Consider the following 19,645-nt stretch of genomic DNA (forward strand, 5'->3'; position numbering starts at 1 on the left):
CCACATTTATTGGCCTCAGTACCATTCCCTAAATCTCTCTTTGGCTGTTCCTGTATTAACAAGCTGTAATACAATACTGGAGAATCTGGAGCATTATGTGATTACATAAGAAAACAGCCAACCAGAACTTCTTATTCCAGAAACATTTGGAGGTTTTATAGTCCTTCCAAAGCCTTTGCCTTGCAGGACTTCTGAAGGAAACTAGGATGTGATACCACAGAAGAGCCACACAACATTCCAGCCCCAGCTCAGTGGATCTTCCTGATTTTGCAGCAAGCTGCCAGACTCATTTGCTGACCCAACATGCCAATAATGCTCTTAGTTAAGGCCCCTGCTCTGCTATTTCAATGAGTACAGAAAATGTTTAATTTTAACTGATTACAGTAGAACAAGAAGCATCTACTGTGAAATTCTGACATTCAGCACATTTGCTTACCATTTTATTTTGGGCTTAAGGTGGCATTAACTTCAAGTTCTCTCATTCCAACCCACACCAAAATAAAACACAGTTTGTGAAAATCATCACCTGCCTGCATTTAAAGTCAAAGTTTCAGAAAAAAAAAGGGTTAGAAGGAAAAATGGTGGAGGTGGAAAATAAAGATACATACATATGCTGAGTATGAAGGGAAATGAGCTATGTAGTTTCCATGGGAGCTATATACTCCTATCTATAACTAAGAGAAATATTAACATTCATTAGCCCAGATTTGTTACCTTTCCCCCCAGCAAGTAGATGAGGGTTTCATTCAGACAGAAAACCTGTCAGTGAGTCTGGGTAAATATTCCTTTAGCAGGAATATTCCTTTAGATTAATATTCCTTTAATAAAACATTACAGAAAGGTAACAACTTTATAGGGAATGTATTTTCATTGCTAATATTGTTCTACCATTGATTATTTTAAACAAAACATTCTACCTTTGTAACAGGAGTATAAGAGCAGCTACTTACTCACTGGAAACACAAAACTATACATTTTCCATTTCAGGAGCAATTAGATGGGACACTAGAAAGAATAGTAAGCTGCAAATAACCTTTTTTCCTATTACTTGTTTGCTAAATCTAAGTGTTTATTTTTATTCTTCCTTCCAAACAAAAAAAATACTAATCTCATCTAACTTCCCAGTCTTTTTCCCCCCACAATAATGGCAGTTTTACAGCAAAAAGCCAGTGCCAAGCACTAAGAAGGAAGAGAGGTCAGATTATTTCTCATCCAAGCATCTCAAGAGGTAACATCTAATGAAAAAGAAGCAACATATTTAATAATAAATGCCTATAAAGAGTCTTTCTCCAGGAAACACTACCCTTACAGGATGCAACCAAACACAATGTAAAAAAACCAGTGGCTGCTTGACATATGAAAAGGACTACAAAAAATTTTTAATATTTTAAAGGATATTTCAACAAAGAGCATTTGAAACTACATTGTGTTCTTTTCAAATGGAAGAACATGAAAATAGCTTATTTTCCTCCAGTGCTTTGCAGGTTTTTTAAACCTGCAGCTCTTAAGCAGAGCAAGTTTCCATGAGGAGACACAAACACCTTGACAGGCAGCAGGCAATGCCAGCTGCTCCTGCAGCTCCAGGGGCTCCCCTCCTTGAATAGCAGTATCTGTGAACCCACACATCTCTCTCCACCTCCCTGCAGCTGCATTGTGACATTCTGTGAACATCACAATTGCTTTCCTTTAGTAAATTACCAGGATAAACAGTACCTAAAGGACATGTATGGAGAGCAAACTCAGCAGCAACAGGGAAAAAACACCAGACAGAGGAAGAAAGGGAAGGGCAAAAGGTTTTGTTTACTTGGCCATAAAGACAGAAATCCTCACATCCCAAAAGTGTGAACATAATTATATTTTGTTCTCTTTCTTTTTCCATTTCTATTTTAGCCTCATCCTCCCAACCTATTCTCTCTCATCCAACTGCTTTGTCTTGGTGCCTTCTTGCTTGATTTTCCAGTACCAAAACCAACAGGTTTTTGCAAGGACTACTGGATCTTAGAAGAAATGTTACCTAATGGGCTTATTATGGGAAAAAGCCTATCTTCAACCAATAAGCACCAGCAAATCAGTTAGCTAAAAACCCTAAGTATTAAGTAGCTCAAGCTGGTGCAGAATATACTCATGGTCAGCCATTAGATCCTGTTCAGAACTGCGACATCTATGGATGGACACGTTCTGCTGAAGGAAACTCCCTTAGATATGCACACTTGTAGTATTTTACAAAGACAAATTCGCTTGCATAGCATTCCACTTGGAATCCAGTCTATTTCAGTCTAACTCTGCTAGCCAGTTAAAGGGAAGAGCTAAGGCAGAGCCACATAATCAAGGTTATTTCCACATGCAAATCTCTTTACATTACTACCTGTAGTGGTAGGTGCAGTGGAGCTGCTTTATGGTACAGAATAGGATCTACATGTAGTGAATAGATCCTGACAGGAACCTGTCTGTGTTCCTAGGACTAGTGAATTTTTCCTAACTGCAGGACTTAAAATCTTTAGCCTGTCCACTGTTGTGTGATTCCCAGGAAGACTCCTAGGGCATTCCTGTCTTGATCATGCTTGCAAGTTTTCAGCTTCCCCCACAGCAAGAAGCTGGAGCACCAAGCTCACCTGAATGCTTTGAAACACACCAGAATCCCTTTTAATTGGCACACTCCAACAGAGATCTAACCTTATTATTTAATTAATTACCTTCACTCTGCCAGGATTATAAAATACATTGCACACTGATTAATATTAAGTTTTATTGAATGACGTATTTCTTTCAGGTCAGGCCACATACATTAATAAAGAATTTTCAGATGGTTTTTAAGTTGAACTCATTAGCATTTGTAAAAGGAAAAGAAACCCAACCAACTAAACCAATGATCACACAGAAAAGAAGACGTGCAAGTGAGAACAACAGCACTTTGCACTTTCTGAGGAAGAGCTGAGGCAAACAGCAGGCATTCCTGTCAGTAGTCAGGGTGCCATTTGTCACTGCCTGAGTCCCTCCCTGCATGTGAGGGGAATGCCTCCCTCACTTAAGGCACTTGGTGAAAACTTTAAAACCTGAAGACCAATCGAGAATGAATCACTTAAAGCTATCATTCAGGTTGAATAGATGGGCTGTAAATGAGGGTGCCAATTAAGTGGATTCCACAGGCTAGTCAAATTCCAAAGCACAGAAAGAAGCATTAACATATTATTAGTAAACCCCATTATTATTTTCTGCATTATAACGCTCAGCTGTAAGAAAGCTAATGTTAAATTTTAGCAAAAATATACAGTGTCAATTTCAGACTTCAGGGCCTAAAATATTCTAAGAAAAAGTCTTATTTAAAAAGTGCTGACATTCATTATATAAGTGCTTGCAAGACTTTTTGTGGTTTTCGTTTATCATTTTAATGACAGAGGTTCAGACAATTAACAGCTAAATGAAAGTAAAAACATATCCAAAGTCTCCTAGACTTATAGATGAAACATTGGAATGTAAACATAGGATACTCTACTTGTCCACTTGTGTCTGCGGCCTGCTGGAAATGAGTTGCAAGAGATGTCTCATCTTGGAAAACTTCATTGCATTCCAAACACTTTAGACTATGTCTACAGAGTTTCAATGGATCTTCATCTAGCGGCATAGCTGGAATGACAGGAGAGCTTGCAGGGGCCGAGATCACTGTCCCAGTTAAGCCAGTCTGGATCTTTGTTACCGAGTGCATGCCAGCTCCCCCTGGGCTCTGGAGCACGGTCGCGGCAGTATTGCTGGAAGGAGATGCTATCATTTGATCTGCTGGGACTGGTTTTAGGATCAGGTGGGAGCACTGCATCACGACACCTTTCTCCTTGTGCCCACGAGCATGGGACAGGAGACTACATTTATTGTAGAAAACTAAATTCTTTGTACAATGATTACAAGTCACTTCAATTCGCACACTCCTCCTGTCATAATGCTGGGTCAGGCTCTTCTCAAGAGCAAACGAGTCGCCACACTCCAAACACTTGTAACCTCGTGTTGGTAGCATGATTCCGGCATTGGCAGGGGGGCTAAGATTTGGGATGTAAACTGGTACGGGATTGACACTGCTCAGCACCTTATTGAATGCTTCCACTACAGAGCTCTGTAGAGATGACACCACCTGCACTCGAGACACCTTTTTTGAAGGCTGGGAGGCGGCTGCAGAAATTATTGCCTGCTTGATTTGCTGTTGGGGTTTTGTTAGCACTTGGCGCAGTTCAGAGGTGGTTTGAGCACCCTGAGGCAAAAGGTTAAGGTTGGCAAGATGGACTGTCTTTGGCACAAGTTTGGCACTGGCAAGGCTCGATGCTGGCACCACAACCGTCTGCTGCTGGATGGCGTTGGCAGCTTTGATAATGGCGCTGCTGGCACTCTGCACAGATGTGGCAGAGATGACAGTGGCTTTCACTGTGGTGTTGTTAGCCAACTTCAGATTGATCACTTGGGAACCTGCTGTTTTCACTGCTGAAACAGGCAAGAAGGCAGTAGCCACGGGTTTGATAGTGACCTGTTTGGGGGCAAGTTCTGCAGATCCAACTGCATTGGTGACAACTGAGGACTGCAGAGGAGCTCTGGGAGGAGAGGAGAGAACAGCAGCGGAAGTTGGTGAGGACAGGAGAGATGTCATGGAGGTTACCATGGAAGCACTCTGCTCTGGCTTTTTACCAGAGTCCAAATCAACTTCTGGCAACACTCTAGTAACAGTTCTCTTGATCTCCCCTGAAGAAGTCTTGATGGTTTTTATGCGAACCTTAGGAATTGCTGGTGTTGACTCTGCAAGAGAAGATGGAGACCCTTTGCTACTGTTCTCACTTGAGACGCTTCTGGGACTATCAGGTGGTTTGACATATGGCTTCTTAGCACCATCAATGAGACTCTGAGACTCAGGAGATTTTTCTATAGCCCGGGGACTTTCACTCATGTCTTTTGGTAATGGAGAAGACTCTCCTGAATTAGACTGTAAATCTTTACTGCTATCTGTAGCTGCCTTTTTAGCACTCAGTGCTGCGATTGCAGCAATGCAGGATGAAAGCTTTGCTGATGACTTGGCTTTGGACTGGGAAATGCTGGCAAGATTTGTGCCACATTTTTCAGGACTCAGTTTTCCATCAAGAACCCTGTTTTCAAGAAGCTTCTCAGAATGGTCTTTTAGTAATTTGTCCTCTGTTTTTCGAGTTTTAAAAGGCTCATAGACACCTAAATTCATGGAGTTTGTCTCTTGTTTAGCAGTTTTATTTTTATCTATACTACTTGAAACAGTGATTCCAGATTTATTTAAGTTCTCCCCTCCAAGTGCCTTTAGTTTGTCATATTCCTGCTGAGACAGAGATCCTGCCAAGACATTTGCTCTGAAATTTGCACATATCTCCTCTTTATCTGGGGGGTCATCCACCTCAATTCTCTCATCATCATCAAATTCTTCTGCACTTGATATTGGGCTGAACTGGTTGAAAGCTGAATCCTTCAGTGTAGTCTCAGAAGCTGACCCATCATCTCTAAGTGATTTCCCTTCATCTTTACTGTAACTCTCAAGAGCTGCTGATGTTAGGAAGCCATTGTGCAAGCTATTGCCTGTGGAATGGTGGCCATCCTTATCCAGACCTTCGGAAGAATCAATAGTACGCACATTTTTCACGATGACGCTCACCCCAACATCAGATGATGATGGGACATGGGAGTCTTCATCTGCGTGAGCATTTTGTTTTATGTGGCTGTCGTGGTCATCATGTCCAGATTCAATAGCTGCTTTGGGATCTACCATGTCTGGTATGTCAAAGGCTGCAAGAAGGTCATCAAAATCTGGGGTCTTCATATCCCCCATGGCCATGTATTTGATTGCAAGCAAATCTGTAAAATAAGCCAAAAGTCATCACTTTAAGCTCTAGTAGCACAGTCTTATACAAAACAAGTGCTTGTTCACACCTGCCATGCAAAGAAGTGTTATTTCACTTCTGAAGTAATGTTTTTAGAGATAATACATTACAGAACAGTGTTCCAGTCCAAGTATACAGTTGAATTATTATACCAAGAACTATAGTAATTCATAAACTACACAGATAGTAACCTGGGAATTTTATTCTGGGCCCAAACTGCAGTGACTTTCTTCCTGTTTCCTCTCCTACACTCCCTCCTATCCTCACCCACCCAGACTGCAAAATACCTGGACATGCATAAAAATAACACAAAACAGTTGTAATTTCTCTTAAGTCTTGACTTTCCTTAACAGTTGCACTATTAATCTGAGGAGTCTTCTTGAAAATAATGAAGTATAATGTAATAAATATCTGTAAGACATAGGTATTCATCAACACTGGCTACCTGGAAGTCATTGTGGACTATGAGAAGGCAACTGAGCAAAATATTTCAAGGCTACTGGAATAGACACAGACATTTCACGAAACAGCTTCAAGCAAATATAGAAGGGTTTGGAAATTTGTTTACACAGTTCACTTAATGGTTTTGGGCCCTTTGACTTATGAAGTCCTTAATACAAAAACAGATGCCTGCATAGTATCAAAATCACAAAGCAAGTTTCTATTAGGATTAAATGGAAAAGACTGCAGATACCAAAACATATCAAATCCATGTAAAACGACAGAAAACTTTGACACAGTTTCTCATAATCTGGGATACTAATTAGTTGCATTCTGGTTGTACATCTGTCCATAGGTGTCTTTTTACAGTTGTTGCATATACTCAAAAAGAGCTAGATAGTCTCCCTAGTCTGAAACTTCCTCTAATTACATATCCTAGAGTGTAATTAACATTTACCCATAACAATGAATTAAGGTCTGCTTACACACTTAATTCCTCCAAGTTTGTTTAAGATCACATAGAGGAGAGGAGACACATCTGTCCTTTACTGAGAACTACTGCTGCCCCTATCAAGAACTTCTCTCATTCTTCAAACTTTTCAAGCAATCAAAGATAAACAAAAAGGGAGACAAACATGGTCAGTTGTGATACACAAGGAAGAGAAGTTCTAACCTGGCCATTTTATTAATCTCTTCCTCACTATTCTAGGGCACTCATCTTAAGATTTAGTATTGTCGTGGTTTGAAGGGAAGTGAGTTTTTTTTTGGAAGTAGTGGTCAAACCAATTAGTCTTTAGATCTGAATATTGGCACCTTTGTTGGCCACTAAGAGGTGGACACGCCTCTGAGGACACGAGGGGTTAAAAGCCGGATTTCCCAGCAGGACTCTCTCTTTCCTGCTCTGCTTTTGGAGAGGGAGCGTCTTCTCCTCTCCCCTGCCGGCCTGGCTAGGCCGGGTGGGGGAGGGGAGCAAGGTGGGCCTGGCTTAGCAAGGTGGGCCTTGGGGTGGGGAACAGAGGGAGCTGGAGTGGAGCTGGTCCAGCTTCCATCTAGAATGGAGGGGTGGAGGGAGAACTTTGGAGGTGCCTTCCGTCCCCCTCCCTGTCCCATCCCGTTCCCCCCCCTTCCCCCCCCCGGTCCCGTCTCTCTCCTCCCCCCACAGAGAGAAGGTGCCGAGTTGGAGCTGCTTGTGAGAACTGCAGTGTCTGCGATCGCCTGTGCCTGACCTTGGTGGTGGGAGATAAAGCTTTTAACTCTTTCTAAGGCAGAAGAGAGTTATCCCTGGACGCTGTATTCTCATAGTTGGTGGTTTTAGAAGAGAGAGGACAGCCTGGGACCGAGAGGGTAATGTGAGATGAAAAGAAGCCCCTTCGATGGCCGGAATGAAGAGGAGTGGCTTATGAAGCTGGACTTTTCTTGCATAATATAGCCATAGACGGACCCTGGACCCTCCTGACTATAAATAAGACTGTGTTTGGGTGGATGTATTTGGCTCAAACCCAGAGACGTTCTGGCCTGCTTCGTGGAGCCCCCGGCCCCAGGGGTAAATGGGGGGGACCTGAGTCCCAAAATGAGAAGATGGCTGGTTTTTGGTACTTGGCCAAAACATCCTTAAAAAGAGCCCTGTTGCAGTGCAGGTCCATGGACGGCAGTGAGAGTGCCGGACATGGAAAGGAGGGTGTCACCCTGGCAGACCCTTCCAGGCAGTGCCGTGGGTGACGTGGGAACACGGGATGGTGGACCTGTGTTTCCTGTGGGGGGATGGTCTGTGGTGCGAGAGAGACTCCTCTCGTCCTGGATGGAATGTGGATTGTCTGAATTTTAAAGGATGATGGTTTGGATTAGGAACCCAGGGTTGTTGAGGGATTAAGCAAGTAGATGAAGGTAATGTGCCAGAGTCAACTGAGTGAGCATGTATGGAATGGAATTGGGGGGAGGAGAAGCAGTGTTTTGGGAGGTTTTCTCTTCTGCTTTTGGGTGGTTGGGTTTTTTTTTCTTTCCTTTTCTATTGTCCATTGTTATGTAATATAATAAATTGTCTGTCTGTTTCAAGAAGTAGGCCTGCTCTGCTCTGTTCTTGACCACATCTCACAGGAGTTCATTAGGTAAAATATATCCTCATGGGTGCATTGGCATTTTGTCAAATGTCAACCCATGACAAGTATATAAACTATGTTTCCACCACAACTGCCAGGACTCTGCAGCCATATTCCTATTCCTCCTTTTTTTTTTTTCTTTTTTTTTTTCTTCTTCTTCTCCACAAACCTTTTAGTACCTCTTTAAGGATAAAACTTCCCCTTTTATCCAAGATCAAAATAAACTGACACCTTGGCTGCCAGAGGGGCTGTGAGTCTATTCTTTCTCTGGGCCAATACGATGCCTGTAAATACTTCAGAAGAGGAAATAAGGCAAGCTCCTGGTTCCCTAGGAAATCATGATTTTCCAGGAACTGGAATTTCTTTGAAAGTGCTCTGAGAATGCTTGAGAAAAGTTATACAGAAAACCAGTTTATTTAAAAATTCAAGCATTACTTTGCTTACTTATCATTCAATGATAAAAGTAAGAAGGAAAAAATCTGAATATGGCAAATAGAATTACACAGCTAGGGAGCCACAAAGCAGTGAAGTGAAATGCTTCTGGGTTCTGCTTTTCTGATGGTGGTTGAGAGAACTTCTGGGAAGATAACGAGTCTTAAAAACTTAAAATAACAGATTCTCAATATACCCTTACTACATGGTTTCCCTGAATCTCTTCAGTCACAACACCCACCCCTGTATCTGTGTGTCAGTATCTTACTGAAAGTAAGTTCTCGGGTTGAACTGTTGCCATTTGATTTAAAATAAACTGTATTTAGCTAATAGAGAACCTTAGAGCTAACATTAGTCGTAGTTATGCTAAGGCTTGGTAGGCCGCATATAACCTGCAGATGAACTATCATAGTGAAATTTGTAGTGTAAGCAGTGTAGCTAAGGAATAATCACTTATCTAAGGAATGTACCTGTTGGCAAGAACCTAAATGTCAAAGAGATAATAGTACCAGGCGATAAAATTAAGTAAGATGTTGTACTGATTAAGAAATCATGTAAAGAAACATATAAAAACCCTGTAAAATTTCTGTAAGATGGGGCTCTGATCTTGGACGCTAGTCCACGGCTCCCAGGGCCCTCAATAAAGCACCGCATAAACAACTTTGGTTGTTTGTGTTTTCTTTGGATCGGGCAACAGTTTTCTGGCGACCGCGGCAGGACTCCGAAGGCAGCTGGGGCGGTTCGCGTTTCGATCCACTCCACGCCGGCACCGAGTGATTCTCGGGGAGTCATCGGCTCGTGCCCGACCCCTGCGCCTGGCGGACGACTGCGAAAGGTAAGCCCGAAGGTGCTTTATTTTTCTGGTTTGGGTGCCTGCCCATAAGCCGAGGTGGCAATCCTCGCCGGGTTGGGCTAAGACGTCTGGTTGGTCTGGGAAGCCTAGGCGCCGGCTGTCAGACGCGGCGAAAGCTGCGCAGGTCCGGCACTTGCCCCTCGCGGCGTTGAGAAGCGGCAAGTTGGTATTGGTCTGGTATTGGTCTGGTATTTTATTCTGGTATCTACTTTGCTGTGTGAGTGCGAATATATGGTGTGATTGATTTATTGAATTGTCAATATTGATTTGGGTGAATATTGTTTTATACACTGCTGCACATTAGTTGTTGTTGACTTGTTGTACGGCTGTCGGTGGAATCGGTTCAAAATGCCATTTGGAGCTCTTAAGTCTATGGTTCAGTTCTCTAAGGGTATACCTGAAAATACTCCGTTAGGATGTTTATTGAAAAGGTGGAAGAGTGAAAGGTTTTTCCAAGAGATGAATAAAGACAAAATGATTGAATATTGTAATCATTGGTGGCCGGAATATGAGCGAGAGGGGCCGGTATGGCCAGAAAATGGTACTGTGGATTATGATACCCTGAATTCACTAATGCAGTATTTAAAGGAAAATGAAAAATGGGATGAAGTACAGTATTTGGACTTGTTTTACTTACTGCGCAGTAAAAAGGAGTGGCAGACTGAATGTGGAATAATGGTACTGGAGATGAAAGAATCTGGGTGCGGGGGCTGTAAAGGGAGATCTAAATGTGTTCAGTGCTTAGCCTTGACCTCTCGACCAGAGGAAGATTTGTCTTTAATGGTGTCACCCGGAGCGCCGTCCGCCCCACCCTCCCTTGCTGCCTCAGCATCCCCTGCCTCCTCGGCATCCCCTGCTGCCTCAGCGTCCTCTGCTGTCTCACCTCCTCCTGCTGTCTCCCCTCTCCCCTCTGTTTCACCCTATTCCTCCCTGTATCCCGCGTTACCGGAGAGCAGTGTAGATGAGGAAGAAGAGGAAGAGGAGGAAGAGGAGGTGGCAAATATAACAGTAATGCCAGGGAATGCTAAGAGGGTTGTTGTGCGTCCTCCAACCCCTTCCCCTGTTTCTCCCCAAAATCGGCGAAACACTCCGCTCGCAGCACGAACTAGGCAGGGACGAAAGAATCATGGGGAACCCCAGCTTATTGCCCCCTTAAGGGAAGCTATGGGACCTCAAGGAGGGAAGGTGCTTGTGAAAGTGCCTTTCTCCCCAGGAGACCTGGTAATTTGGAAACAGTCAGCAGGGAGTTACCGTGAGAATCCTGAGAGAGTGGCGCGGGTGGTTAAAATGATTATTAAAACACAGAATCCAGATTGGAACGATATGCAAGTTTTGTTAGACACTTTAATGGACTCCACTGAGAGGGAGATGGTGCTGCGGGCAATGAAAGAGCATGCTCGGGAAATGATCAGGCTGTATCCAGGCGGAAGGACTTTGGGAGACTTGGTGCCTAGTGATGATCCAGGGTGGGATCCGAATAGGGATGAGGGAAAGGAATCTATCAGGGAATATCAGGAGTTGTTAGTGGAGGGAATTAGGACTGGAATGCCCAAAACACTAAACTGGTCAAAATTGTATTCAGTGAGACAAGATAAGAATGAATCACCCTCGGCATTTTTAGAACGACTTAAAGAAACAGCCAGGCGATTCACAGATTTGGAAATTGACAGTGAAGCAGGAAAATTGCAGCTTGCCTTAATCTTTTTAGGTCAGACCCAGGAAGATATTCGTAAGAAACTGCAGAAATTAGAGGGACAGGATACTCGTGATTTGGATAAAATGCTAGAAGTAGCTTGGAAGGTTTACAATAATAGAGAAAAAGAAGCTAGTAAAAAGCAACAAGCGAGTCTGTTGGCTGTGCTGCAGCAAACGAATGCTGGTAGAGGGAGGGGTAGAGGTAACTTCGGACGGGGCCGAGGGCAAGGAAGGGCAGGATTTCAAAACATGGGAACAAGTGGAAGAGGGATGGTTTCCCCAGGACTCCAACGAGGGGGGCTTGCCTCTAATCAATGTGCTTTCTGCCGACAAATAGGACATTGGAAAAATGAGTGTCCTGTGAAAGCTGGGCTGGGAGGGGTATCTGGTAATTCAGGGGGTTATCCGATGAATCCAGAAGGGGTTGCCCAGGCATTGGTGTTGAGCAACTATCAGAACCAGAGCTGACTAGAAGAAGGTCTGACTGTGGTGCTTGAAGTGGATGGGAAAAAGCAGGCATTTATAGTAGATACAGGCGCTACTCATTTTGTTCTGAATAAACGGTTAGGACCTTTGAGTGACACTACCATACAAGTAGTGGGGGCAACAGGACAAATAGAAGAAAGACCCTTTCTGCAGCCTTCACACTTGAGATTTGGAGGAAAAGAATGGGATCACCAATTTTTATATATGCCCAACTCCCCTAAGCATTTTTTCGGAAGAGATTTACTGTCATTCTTGAATGTCAAAATATCCTTTGAACAAGGTAGGGTAAAATTAGAGTTCCCAGAAAAGGAGATCGCTAAGCTTTTTGTGATTAAAGAAGTAGACCCCTCTCCAATACCTAAGGAAATTGAAGATGCAGTAGTTCCCTGGGTATGGGAAACGGGAAATCCAGGACGGTCCAAAGCAGCGGAGCCGGTGGTAGTAGAGCTGAAAGAAGGGGCAAAACCGGTCAGGGTAAAACAATATCCAATTAAATTGGAAGCAAGAAAAGGGGTAGCACCTTTGATCACTCAGTTCCTAGCCCAAGGAATTTTACAAGAAAGTGAGTCAGAATACAACACTCCAATTTTTCCCGTACAAAAACCAAATGGTAAGGACAGGTTAGTACAAGATTTGAGAGCTATTAATGAAATAGTAAAGGACATTCACCCAGTGGTGGCTAACCCATACACATTGTTAACATCTGTGTCAGAAAGATTTAAATGGTTTTCTGTGATTGATCTCAAAGATGCATTCTTCTGCATCCCTCTGGCATTGGAAAGCAGAAAATATTTTGCATTCGAATGGGAGAGTCCTGACACTGGAAGAAAGAGACAGCTCACCTGGTCTCGGCTACCTCAAGGTTTCAAAAACAGTCCTACGATATTTGGAAATCAGCTGGCGAAGGAATTGGAAGTATGGAAGACAACGGAGGTAAGAGAGTCTCCTTTCTCTTATGTGGTATTGCAGTATGTGGATGATATCTTCCTAGCAACAGAAGAACAAGAAATTTGCCTCCGGTTGACAATTGCACTGCTGAACATGTTAGGCCAAGCTGGTTACCGGGTATCAAAGGAGAAGGCCCAGCTAGTGAAACAAAGTGTTATTTACCTGGGATGTGAAATCACGCAGGGCCAGAGAAAATTGGGAATCAATCGAGTAGAAGCTATCTGTGCTATACCCCAGCCGAGGAACCACCATGAACTGAGATCCTTTTTGGGAATGGTAGGATGGTGCAGGCTGTGGATTTTAAATTTTGGCCTCTTAGCTAAGCCCTTATATGAGGCCCTGAAAGAACCGCAGCTACACTGGGACCGACAAAAGAAAAAGGCTTTCGAGGACTTAAAACAGGCCTTGAAGGAGGCCCCCGCGTTAGGCCTCCCAGATCTGAACAAAGATTTTCAGTTGTATGTGAATGAAAGGCAAAAATTAGCACTTGGGGTGCTGGCTCAGAGACTCGGATCCTGGAAACGCCCGGTGGGGTATTTCTCGAAGCAACTGGACCCAGTTAGTGCTGGATGGCCGTCATGCTTGCGGGCAGTTACGGCCACAGTGATCCTCATCCAGGAGGCCAGAAAATTGACTCTGGGGAGGAAGATAGAGGTATTCGTGCCTCACATGGTACTGGCAGTTCTGGAACAAAAGGGGGGTCACTGGCTTTCGTCCAGCAGGATGCTGCAATACCAAGCCATCCTGAGAGAACAGGACGATGTGGAACTGAAAATGACTAATCATGTTAACCCAGCAGAATTTCTCCGCAGTGAGCAGGAAGAAGGAGAACTGGCACATGATTGCATGGAAGTGATTGAGCAGGTGCATGCTAGCAGAATCGATTTAAAGGATACCCCAATGGAGGACCCGGACTGGGAATTGTTTACTGATGGATCCAGTTTTGTGGAAAACGGAACCAGGTATGCAGGGTATGCTGTAACAACAGTGAAAACCGTGGTAGAGGCAAAAGCCTTGACTCCCGGAACCTCAGCCCAACGAGCAGAAATTATTGCATTAACAAGAGCTTTAGAATTAAGCAAGGAGAGAAAAGTGAATGTGTGGACTGATTCCAAATATGCGTTCGGAGTCGTCCACATTCATGGAGCTTTGTGGAAAGAACGAGGGTTGTTGAACTCTCAGGGAGTTACTATCAAATATAAGACTGAAATTCTTGCTCTACTGGATGCGGTCCACCAACCTGTGAAGGTGGCGGTGATGCATGTTAGAGGACATCAGAAGGAAGAAGGAAAAATCTATGAAGGGAACCGGATGGCAGATTGGACAGCCCGAGATGCAGCTAGACAAGTATGGACTCAGATGGCCCTGATACCAACTAAGGTGAGCCCAGTAACCCCACATCTATTGCAGGAACCAAAGTACTCTCCAGACGATGAAAAACTGGCATCATTGCTGCTAGCCCAAAGAAATGCAACTGGATGGTATGTAACAGGAACGGGACAAGTAGTAGTGCCTGCCAGAATCATGAAGGCAATCCTGGAAACAGAACATAATAAATGCCACTGGGGACCGGAAGCATTGGTAAAATTTCTAAAAAGAGAAGTGATTTCTAACCAGATGTTAACATTGGCGAAACGGGTAAATGCTATGTGTCCAATTTGTTTAAAGAATAACCCAATAGTCAGAAAACAGATTCAGCTAGGGAAATTGCAGATGGGACCAGAACCAGGAGATTACTGGCAAGTGGATTTTTCAGAGTTACCAAAAGCGCAGAATTACAAATATCTTTTAGTGTATGTATGTACCTTTTCAGGCTGGCCTGAAGCCTTCCCTTGCTGAACAAATCAAGCAAAAGAAGTGGTCAAAACACTGTTGAGGGAAATCATTCCAAGATTCGGGGTGCCGTTAGGACTGTCATCAGATAGAGGCCCACATTTTATAGCAGGGATTGTACAAGAAGTGGCCAGGGTACTAGACATATCCTGGAACCTACACACCCCATGGCGACCTCAATCTAGTGGCAAGGTAGAGCGGATGAATCAAACAATCAAAGGGCAAGTTAAGAAAATTTGCCAAGAGGCAAAAATACAGTGGCCACAGGCATTGCCGTTGGCATTGCTCAGAGTTAGAATCAAACCCAGGGAGCGGGTGGGAGTTAGCCCATATGAAATTCTATACGGGAAACCATACCATGCTACTGTGTTAAAAGGGGATCTACATGTGCAAGGTGATCAAACAATATTCAGTTATGTCATGTCATTAAATAAAATCCTTAATGCTTTAAGGGGAACCTTGCAGTGGAACCGACCCATGCCACTGGAAAATCCGGTGCATGACATTCAACCAGGAGACCAAGTGTACGTGAAAAATTGGTCCACCCACCCCTTGAAGGAAGCATGGGACGGCCCGCATCAAGTGATCCTGACAACCTACACGGCAGTAAAGGTCGAAGGAATCGACTCATGGATCCATTACACTCGGGTCAAGAAGGTCCCGGTGCAATGGGGGGCACAGTTAGTCTCTCCCACGCGGATGATTTTCCACAAAAAGTAGCATTTTTAATTATATTGTTACTGGTGTTGACGAAACCCATCCGTGTTAATGGTTCTGATTTTATTGTAGTTGCAGTTACCGAACCAGTGGTCGGTGTCATGGAAGGAATGGATGTGAACCTGACCTGTTTAATAACAAATAACCAGAAAACTGAAGCCCTGAATGTGCGAGCAATCTGGAAGAAAGGTGCTGATTATCCGGAAGCAAATGCTACTACAGTTTGGGATAAGGATGCACAAAAAGGAAACACCACATTACAGCTGAAGCGAGTCAGTCAAAAGGATATGGAAAGGTACATGTGTATTGTAAAATCCCGGAAAAGCTTTGATTATAAACAAATTACATTGAGAATAGTGCCCTGGAAGTTGTGGAAAGATGCTCCATCCCAGGAATCTGTAGAGATAGATCCCCCTTGGGCTGGACAAGATATGTGGGAAGGACTTCCCTTGAAAATAAGTTGCCCATTCATGTTGAAACAGGGATGTAATCAGACTGTGCAGGTCAAATGGTGGAAAGAAAACAAGCCAAAGTCATGGGATAAGATAGACCGAGGAATTAGCTGGTGGGAGAAATCTGGAAAAGGTATAGGATGGTTGAACATTAGTAACCCTCAAATTGGTCTTACTGAAGGAAAATACTTGTGTTTAGTGATATGTGGAATTGAGGCCGATTATGGAATAAGAATTGTAGAAGCTGGACAAGGAACCAGACCCCCTCACATAGTACCCCCAACAGGAAAGAAGCGTAGAGAAGTAGCTGTACATCAAAGTCATGAACGGGAAAATCTGATAATAGGGCTGATTAGAGATTTTGGGATGGTGCAAAACGTATCCCGAATCACAGCATGCCTGCCACTTCCACAAGCAGCAGGAGAACCAATTCCATGGGGAATAATTCCCATTCCACTACCACATGAGATAGCAGAAAATATATCTACTGTATGTCACATTGAAAGAAAAGAAAAAGAAATAGTGACTGTCAAAAAGAATGTCTGGAACGCAGCCTTGTATGCTACCGAAGATATAGAAGTTAGAACAAAGCAACCTTACCAGGAAGTTAAGTGTGAAAATGTAAGCCAGCAACAAGTTATTTGGGATAATTGGAAGACTGTATGGGGTCCGAGCTTGCTAGAACACTATAGCTATATTGGAGCAGTGAGTTGGTGTATACAATGGACAGGAAGTAAAAATAAAACCCTATTAGAAGTCTACAAGATGGAAACATCTACAAGAGAAATTAAAGAAGCTAGAGAAAATTGGAATTGCACTAATGTCATTACATGTGATACCCCTGAAAATCAGATCAATCTAGCTCCTCTTAGAGTACTACTTAAGTGGGGATGTGAATGCAGGAGATTCAATCATACAGTACTGGACAAAGTAAACTCACTCTGGAGTAATGGAATTAGGAGAGCTGTAAGCTGTAAGGACACTACAATCAAAAGTCCAGGAAACTTAGTTTGGGTAATGGGACATGGACAATGGACTACACATATTCCTATAGATGGGCCTGTGACACAAATTACTCTAGGAATCCCTACTCTTTGTCCCCTATGGAAACAATCAAGATTAAAATCCACCCGGAAGAAAAGAGAAGTAGATGCATTCACTGAGTTAGAAAATGAATGGCACAAACCTGATGGCGGAGTTAAATTTGGGTGGGCTTTAGAATCACTATTTGCACCTATAGCCACCTATAGGAATAGAGAAATGCTGTACAAATTGCTAGGGCAGACTGAAAGATTAGCAGCAGCCACTAAAATGGATTCAAGGATATAAATTTGCAATTACAAGCCACATCCTGAATGACTTTGCAGAACAGGATGGCACTGGATATGCTCCTGCTAAAAGAGCATGGTGTGTGTCAGTATCTAAAAACAAGAATTGATCATTGCTGCATCCATATTCCAAACATGACTATTGAAGTAGAGAAAGATATCTCTCAATTGGAAATTGTTGAATCTAAAACAAAAGACATTGAAAAGGAAGCACAACATAATTGGATCGGAGAAATTTTTGAATCTTTAGGGCTTCAGGTTTCTGGATGGGTTTCGTCTGTAATACAATACATTCTGTTAATTTTAATTCTGTTACTAACTGTTTGGCTAGCATATAAGTGTGTTCTAGGAGTCATTGAAAAGGAGACAAAACGCACCAGAAGAGTAATGAAAGCCTTGACAAGAACCAACGAGATGCAACTGTCTCACTTGACTCCTCCGAAGTATGAAGATGTTATCGGGCAAGAGAATCCAGCATTTGAAGACCCGATAACAACTGAGAATTGAGCATCCTTGCAGAAGACTGAAGAATGCTCAGAAGGGGGGGAAGTTGTTGCCATTTGATTTAAAATAAACTGTATTTAGCTAATAGAGAACCTTAGAGCTAACATTAGTCGTAGTTATGCTAAGGCTTGGTAGGCCGCATATAACCTGCAGATGAACTATCATAGTGAAATTTGTAGTGTAAGCAGTGTAGCTAAGGAATAATCACTTATCTAAGGAATGTACCTGTTGGCAAGAACCTAAATGTCAAAGAGATAATAGTACCAGGCGATAAAATTAAGTAAGATGTTGTACTGATTAAGAAATCATGTAAAGAAACATATAAAAACCCTGTAAAATTTCTGTAAGATGGGGCTCTGATCTTGGACGCTAGTCCACGGCTCCCAGGGCCCTCAATAAAGCACCGCATAAACAACTTTGGTTGTTTGTGTTTTCTTCGGATCGGGCAACAGAACCAGCAGTGGTTTGTGTTCATGCTTTCCCGAAGCATGTATGCATGACTTCCTACACTGTTGTTTCTTTGGAAATACATCTCCTTAAATGTTTCCTATGAACAACATGAACATGGCACAGATTTTAGCCAAAGCAAGGCACTCCTTTTCTGTTCAACTGCCTTGCTTCTTCCAGTAAGCCCTTTTACTCCAATTTACCTGATACCAACCACATTCCAGTGAAGCACTCATTTGGGGAATTATGTCAAAACAAGAACCAGACCATGAGAACTCTCTTCTGACAGTAGAAGAAACAAGCAGGACAAGCAGGACTTAGAAGTAAACAACTCCTTCTGAAGAATTGACTTTTTGTTTTAGTGCATGGAATTGTTATCACTTCTCCTCAACCCCTGTATCTGTACCTGTTCCAGGTGGAAAGACTCTAGCCATATGAGGAAAAACAAACCTACCCTTTCATGTTCTCCGTTGAGATGGGGGGACACACCAGAGAAATACACACATTTTTTTCTTACTTTCTAAGTCAGATTTATCTTGTAGCTTTGGCTTCAGGACATCTGCAGACTAGGCCCAGCATTCTCCACAGAAAGACCAAGTTGCCTAGAAGCTGTTGCTGATTAAAAGGTACTTTTCTGGGTAAAGCCAAGCAATTCTAAACACTCCAATCAGAATCGTTCTGGGGAAGTTCAACAGCCTAATGAAGACAAGGAAATAGAATAACCTGGCAGCTCCCACCCAGGTCCTATCTTCAAACTGCTCAGACTCCTAATTTTTGTCTATCAGGTACAAGAACAGCTTCAAGCTTTCCAGAAATGGCAAATAATCCTCCTCCCTTCCCAATACTTTTCCAATTAATATTCCCTATGCATGAAGGCTTCTATCATTTCTGAAGCACAAGCATGGTCTTAGATGCTCAAGTTTTACTCTTTTATTTAATCCTTAACCTTTGAAGAACCAACCAACTTTTCCTCCTTGACACTCACCTTCCTATTCATCCAGATCTTCCGAACAGCTAAACCACAAGTCTAACAACTTTATACAATTGCTTTAACTAGACCAGACCAGCTTTTCTGCCTTATTGAATTCCTACCCTTTGCCTTCAAATCCCACTTAAATATCTAACTCCTTGCTTTTGTTCAGACAAGTACTCAACTTCAGCCTCGCTCAGCAGCAAGTCCATTTGTTATCAAAGAAAATAGGAAAACCACCAAATTGAATCTTCATCTACCTATGGCATTCATGTTCTTGTGACTACATTCCTTTACCTGACCCTAAAATCGTTTTTATCACTGTTTGTACTACATACATTTGTGGAGTGCACACCCTTTAGGACAGAGACCTTTTCTTTTGCGTGTTCTTCCAAAACCTTGGGCATTCTTTCCAGTTTTGTGAAATGAGAACACTGAGATACCTCTTTTCAGGGTCTGGCACATGGCAGCATCTTGGTTCTGGTATAGCCACATACAGAAATTAGTCCATTACTTCTACTGTTTACCAGGCAGACACACTACTCCAGAGCAAAATTCCAGTAATCTGGA

The 19,645-nt window shown here is 42.9% G+C and overlaps 2 protein-coding genes across 20 annotated transcripts in view; one reads left to right on the forward strand and one right to left on the reverse strand.

The window, feature by feature from the left end:
* Window positions 1-19,645, reverse strand: part of ZNF532 (zinc finger protein 532) — a 67,568-nt gene that overhangs the window by 17,973 nt on the left and 29,950 nt on the right. For all 14 annotated transcript variants that reach the window (XM_063424508.1, XM_063424503.1, XM_063424502.1 and 11 more), the window contains one exon: window positions 3,494-5,847. In XM_063424508.1, the coding sequence (XP_063280578.1) occupies window positions 3,494-5,827 (2,334 nt within the window). In that variant the 5' untranslated portion in view covers window positions 5,828-5,847. The remainder of the gene's footprint in view (window positions 1-3,493; window positions 5,848-19,645) is intronic.
* On the forward strand, window positions 5,862-18,109 carry LOC134565109 (uncharacterized). Of its 6 annotated transcripts, none has more exons than XM_063424512.1 (3): window positions 5,862-7,288; window positions 7,579-9,677; window positions 15,110-18,109. In XM_063424512.1, exon 3 carries the CDS (start codon window positions 15,221-15,223, stop codon window positions 17,153-17,155), a length of 1,935 nt encoding a protein of 644 aa, XP_063280582.1. In that variant the 5' UTR covers window positions 5,862-7,288; window positions 7,579-9,677; window positions 15,110-15,220; the 3' UTR covers window positions 17,156-18,109. The 6 variants fall into 6 exon arrangements, with proteins under 6 accessions (XP_063280582.1, XP_063280583.1, XP_063280580.1 ...); XM_063424513.1 differs by having other exon boundaries at window positions 7,583-9,677; XM_063424510.1 differs by having other exon boundaries at window positions 5,863-7,307.

This window comes from Prinia subflava (genome assembly GCF_021018805.1).
Source record: "Prinia subflava isolate CZ2003 ecotype Zambia chromosome W unlocalized genomic scaffold, Cam_Psub_1.2 scaffold_33_NEW, whole genome shotgun sequence".
Taxonomy (NCBI): domain Eukaryota; kingdom Metazoa; phylum Chordata; class Aves; order Passeriformes; family Cisticolidae; genus Prinia; species Prinia subflava.

What these genes read in the sequence shown, in the direction of transcription:
- LOC134565109 (XM_063424512.1), top strand. Translation starts at nt 15,221, where the DNA reads ATGGGACGGCCCGCATCAAGTGATCCTGACAACCTACACGGCAGTAAA.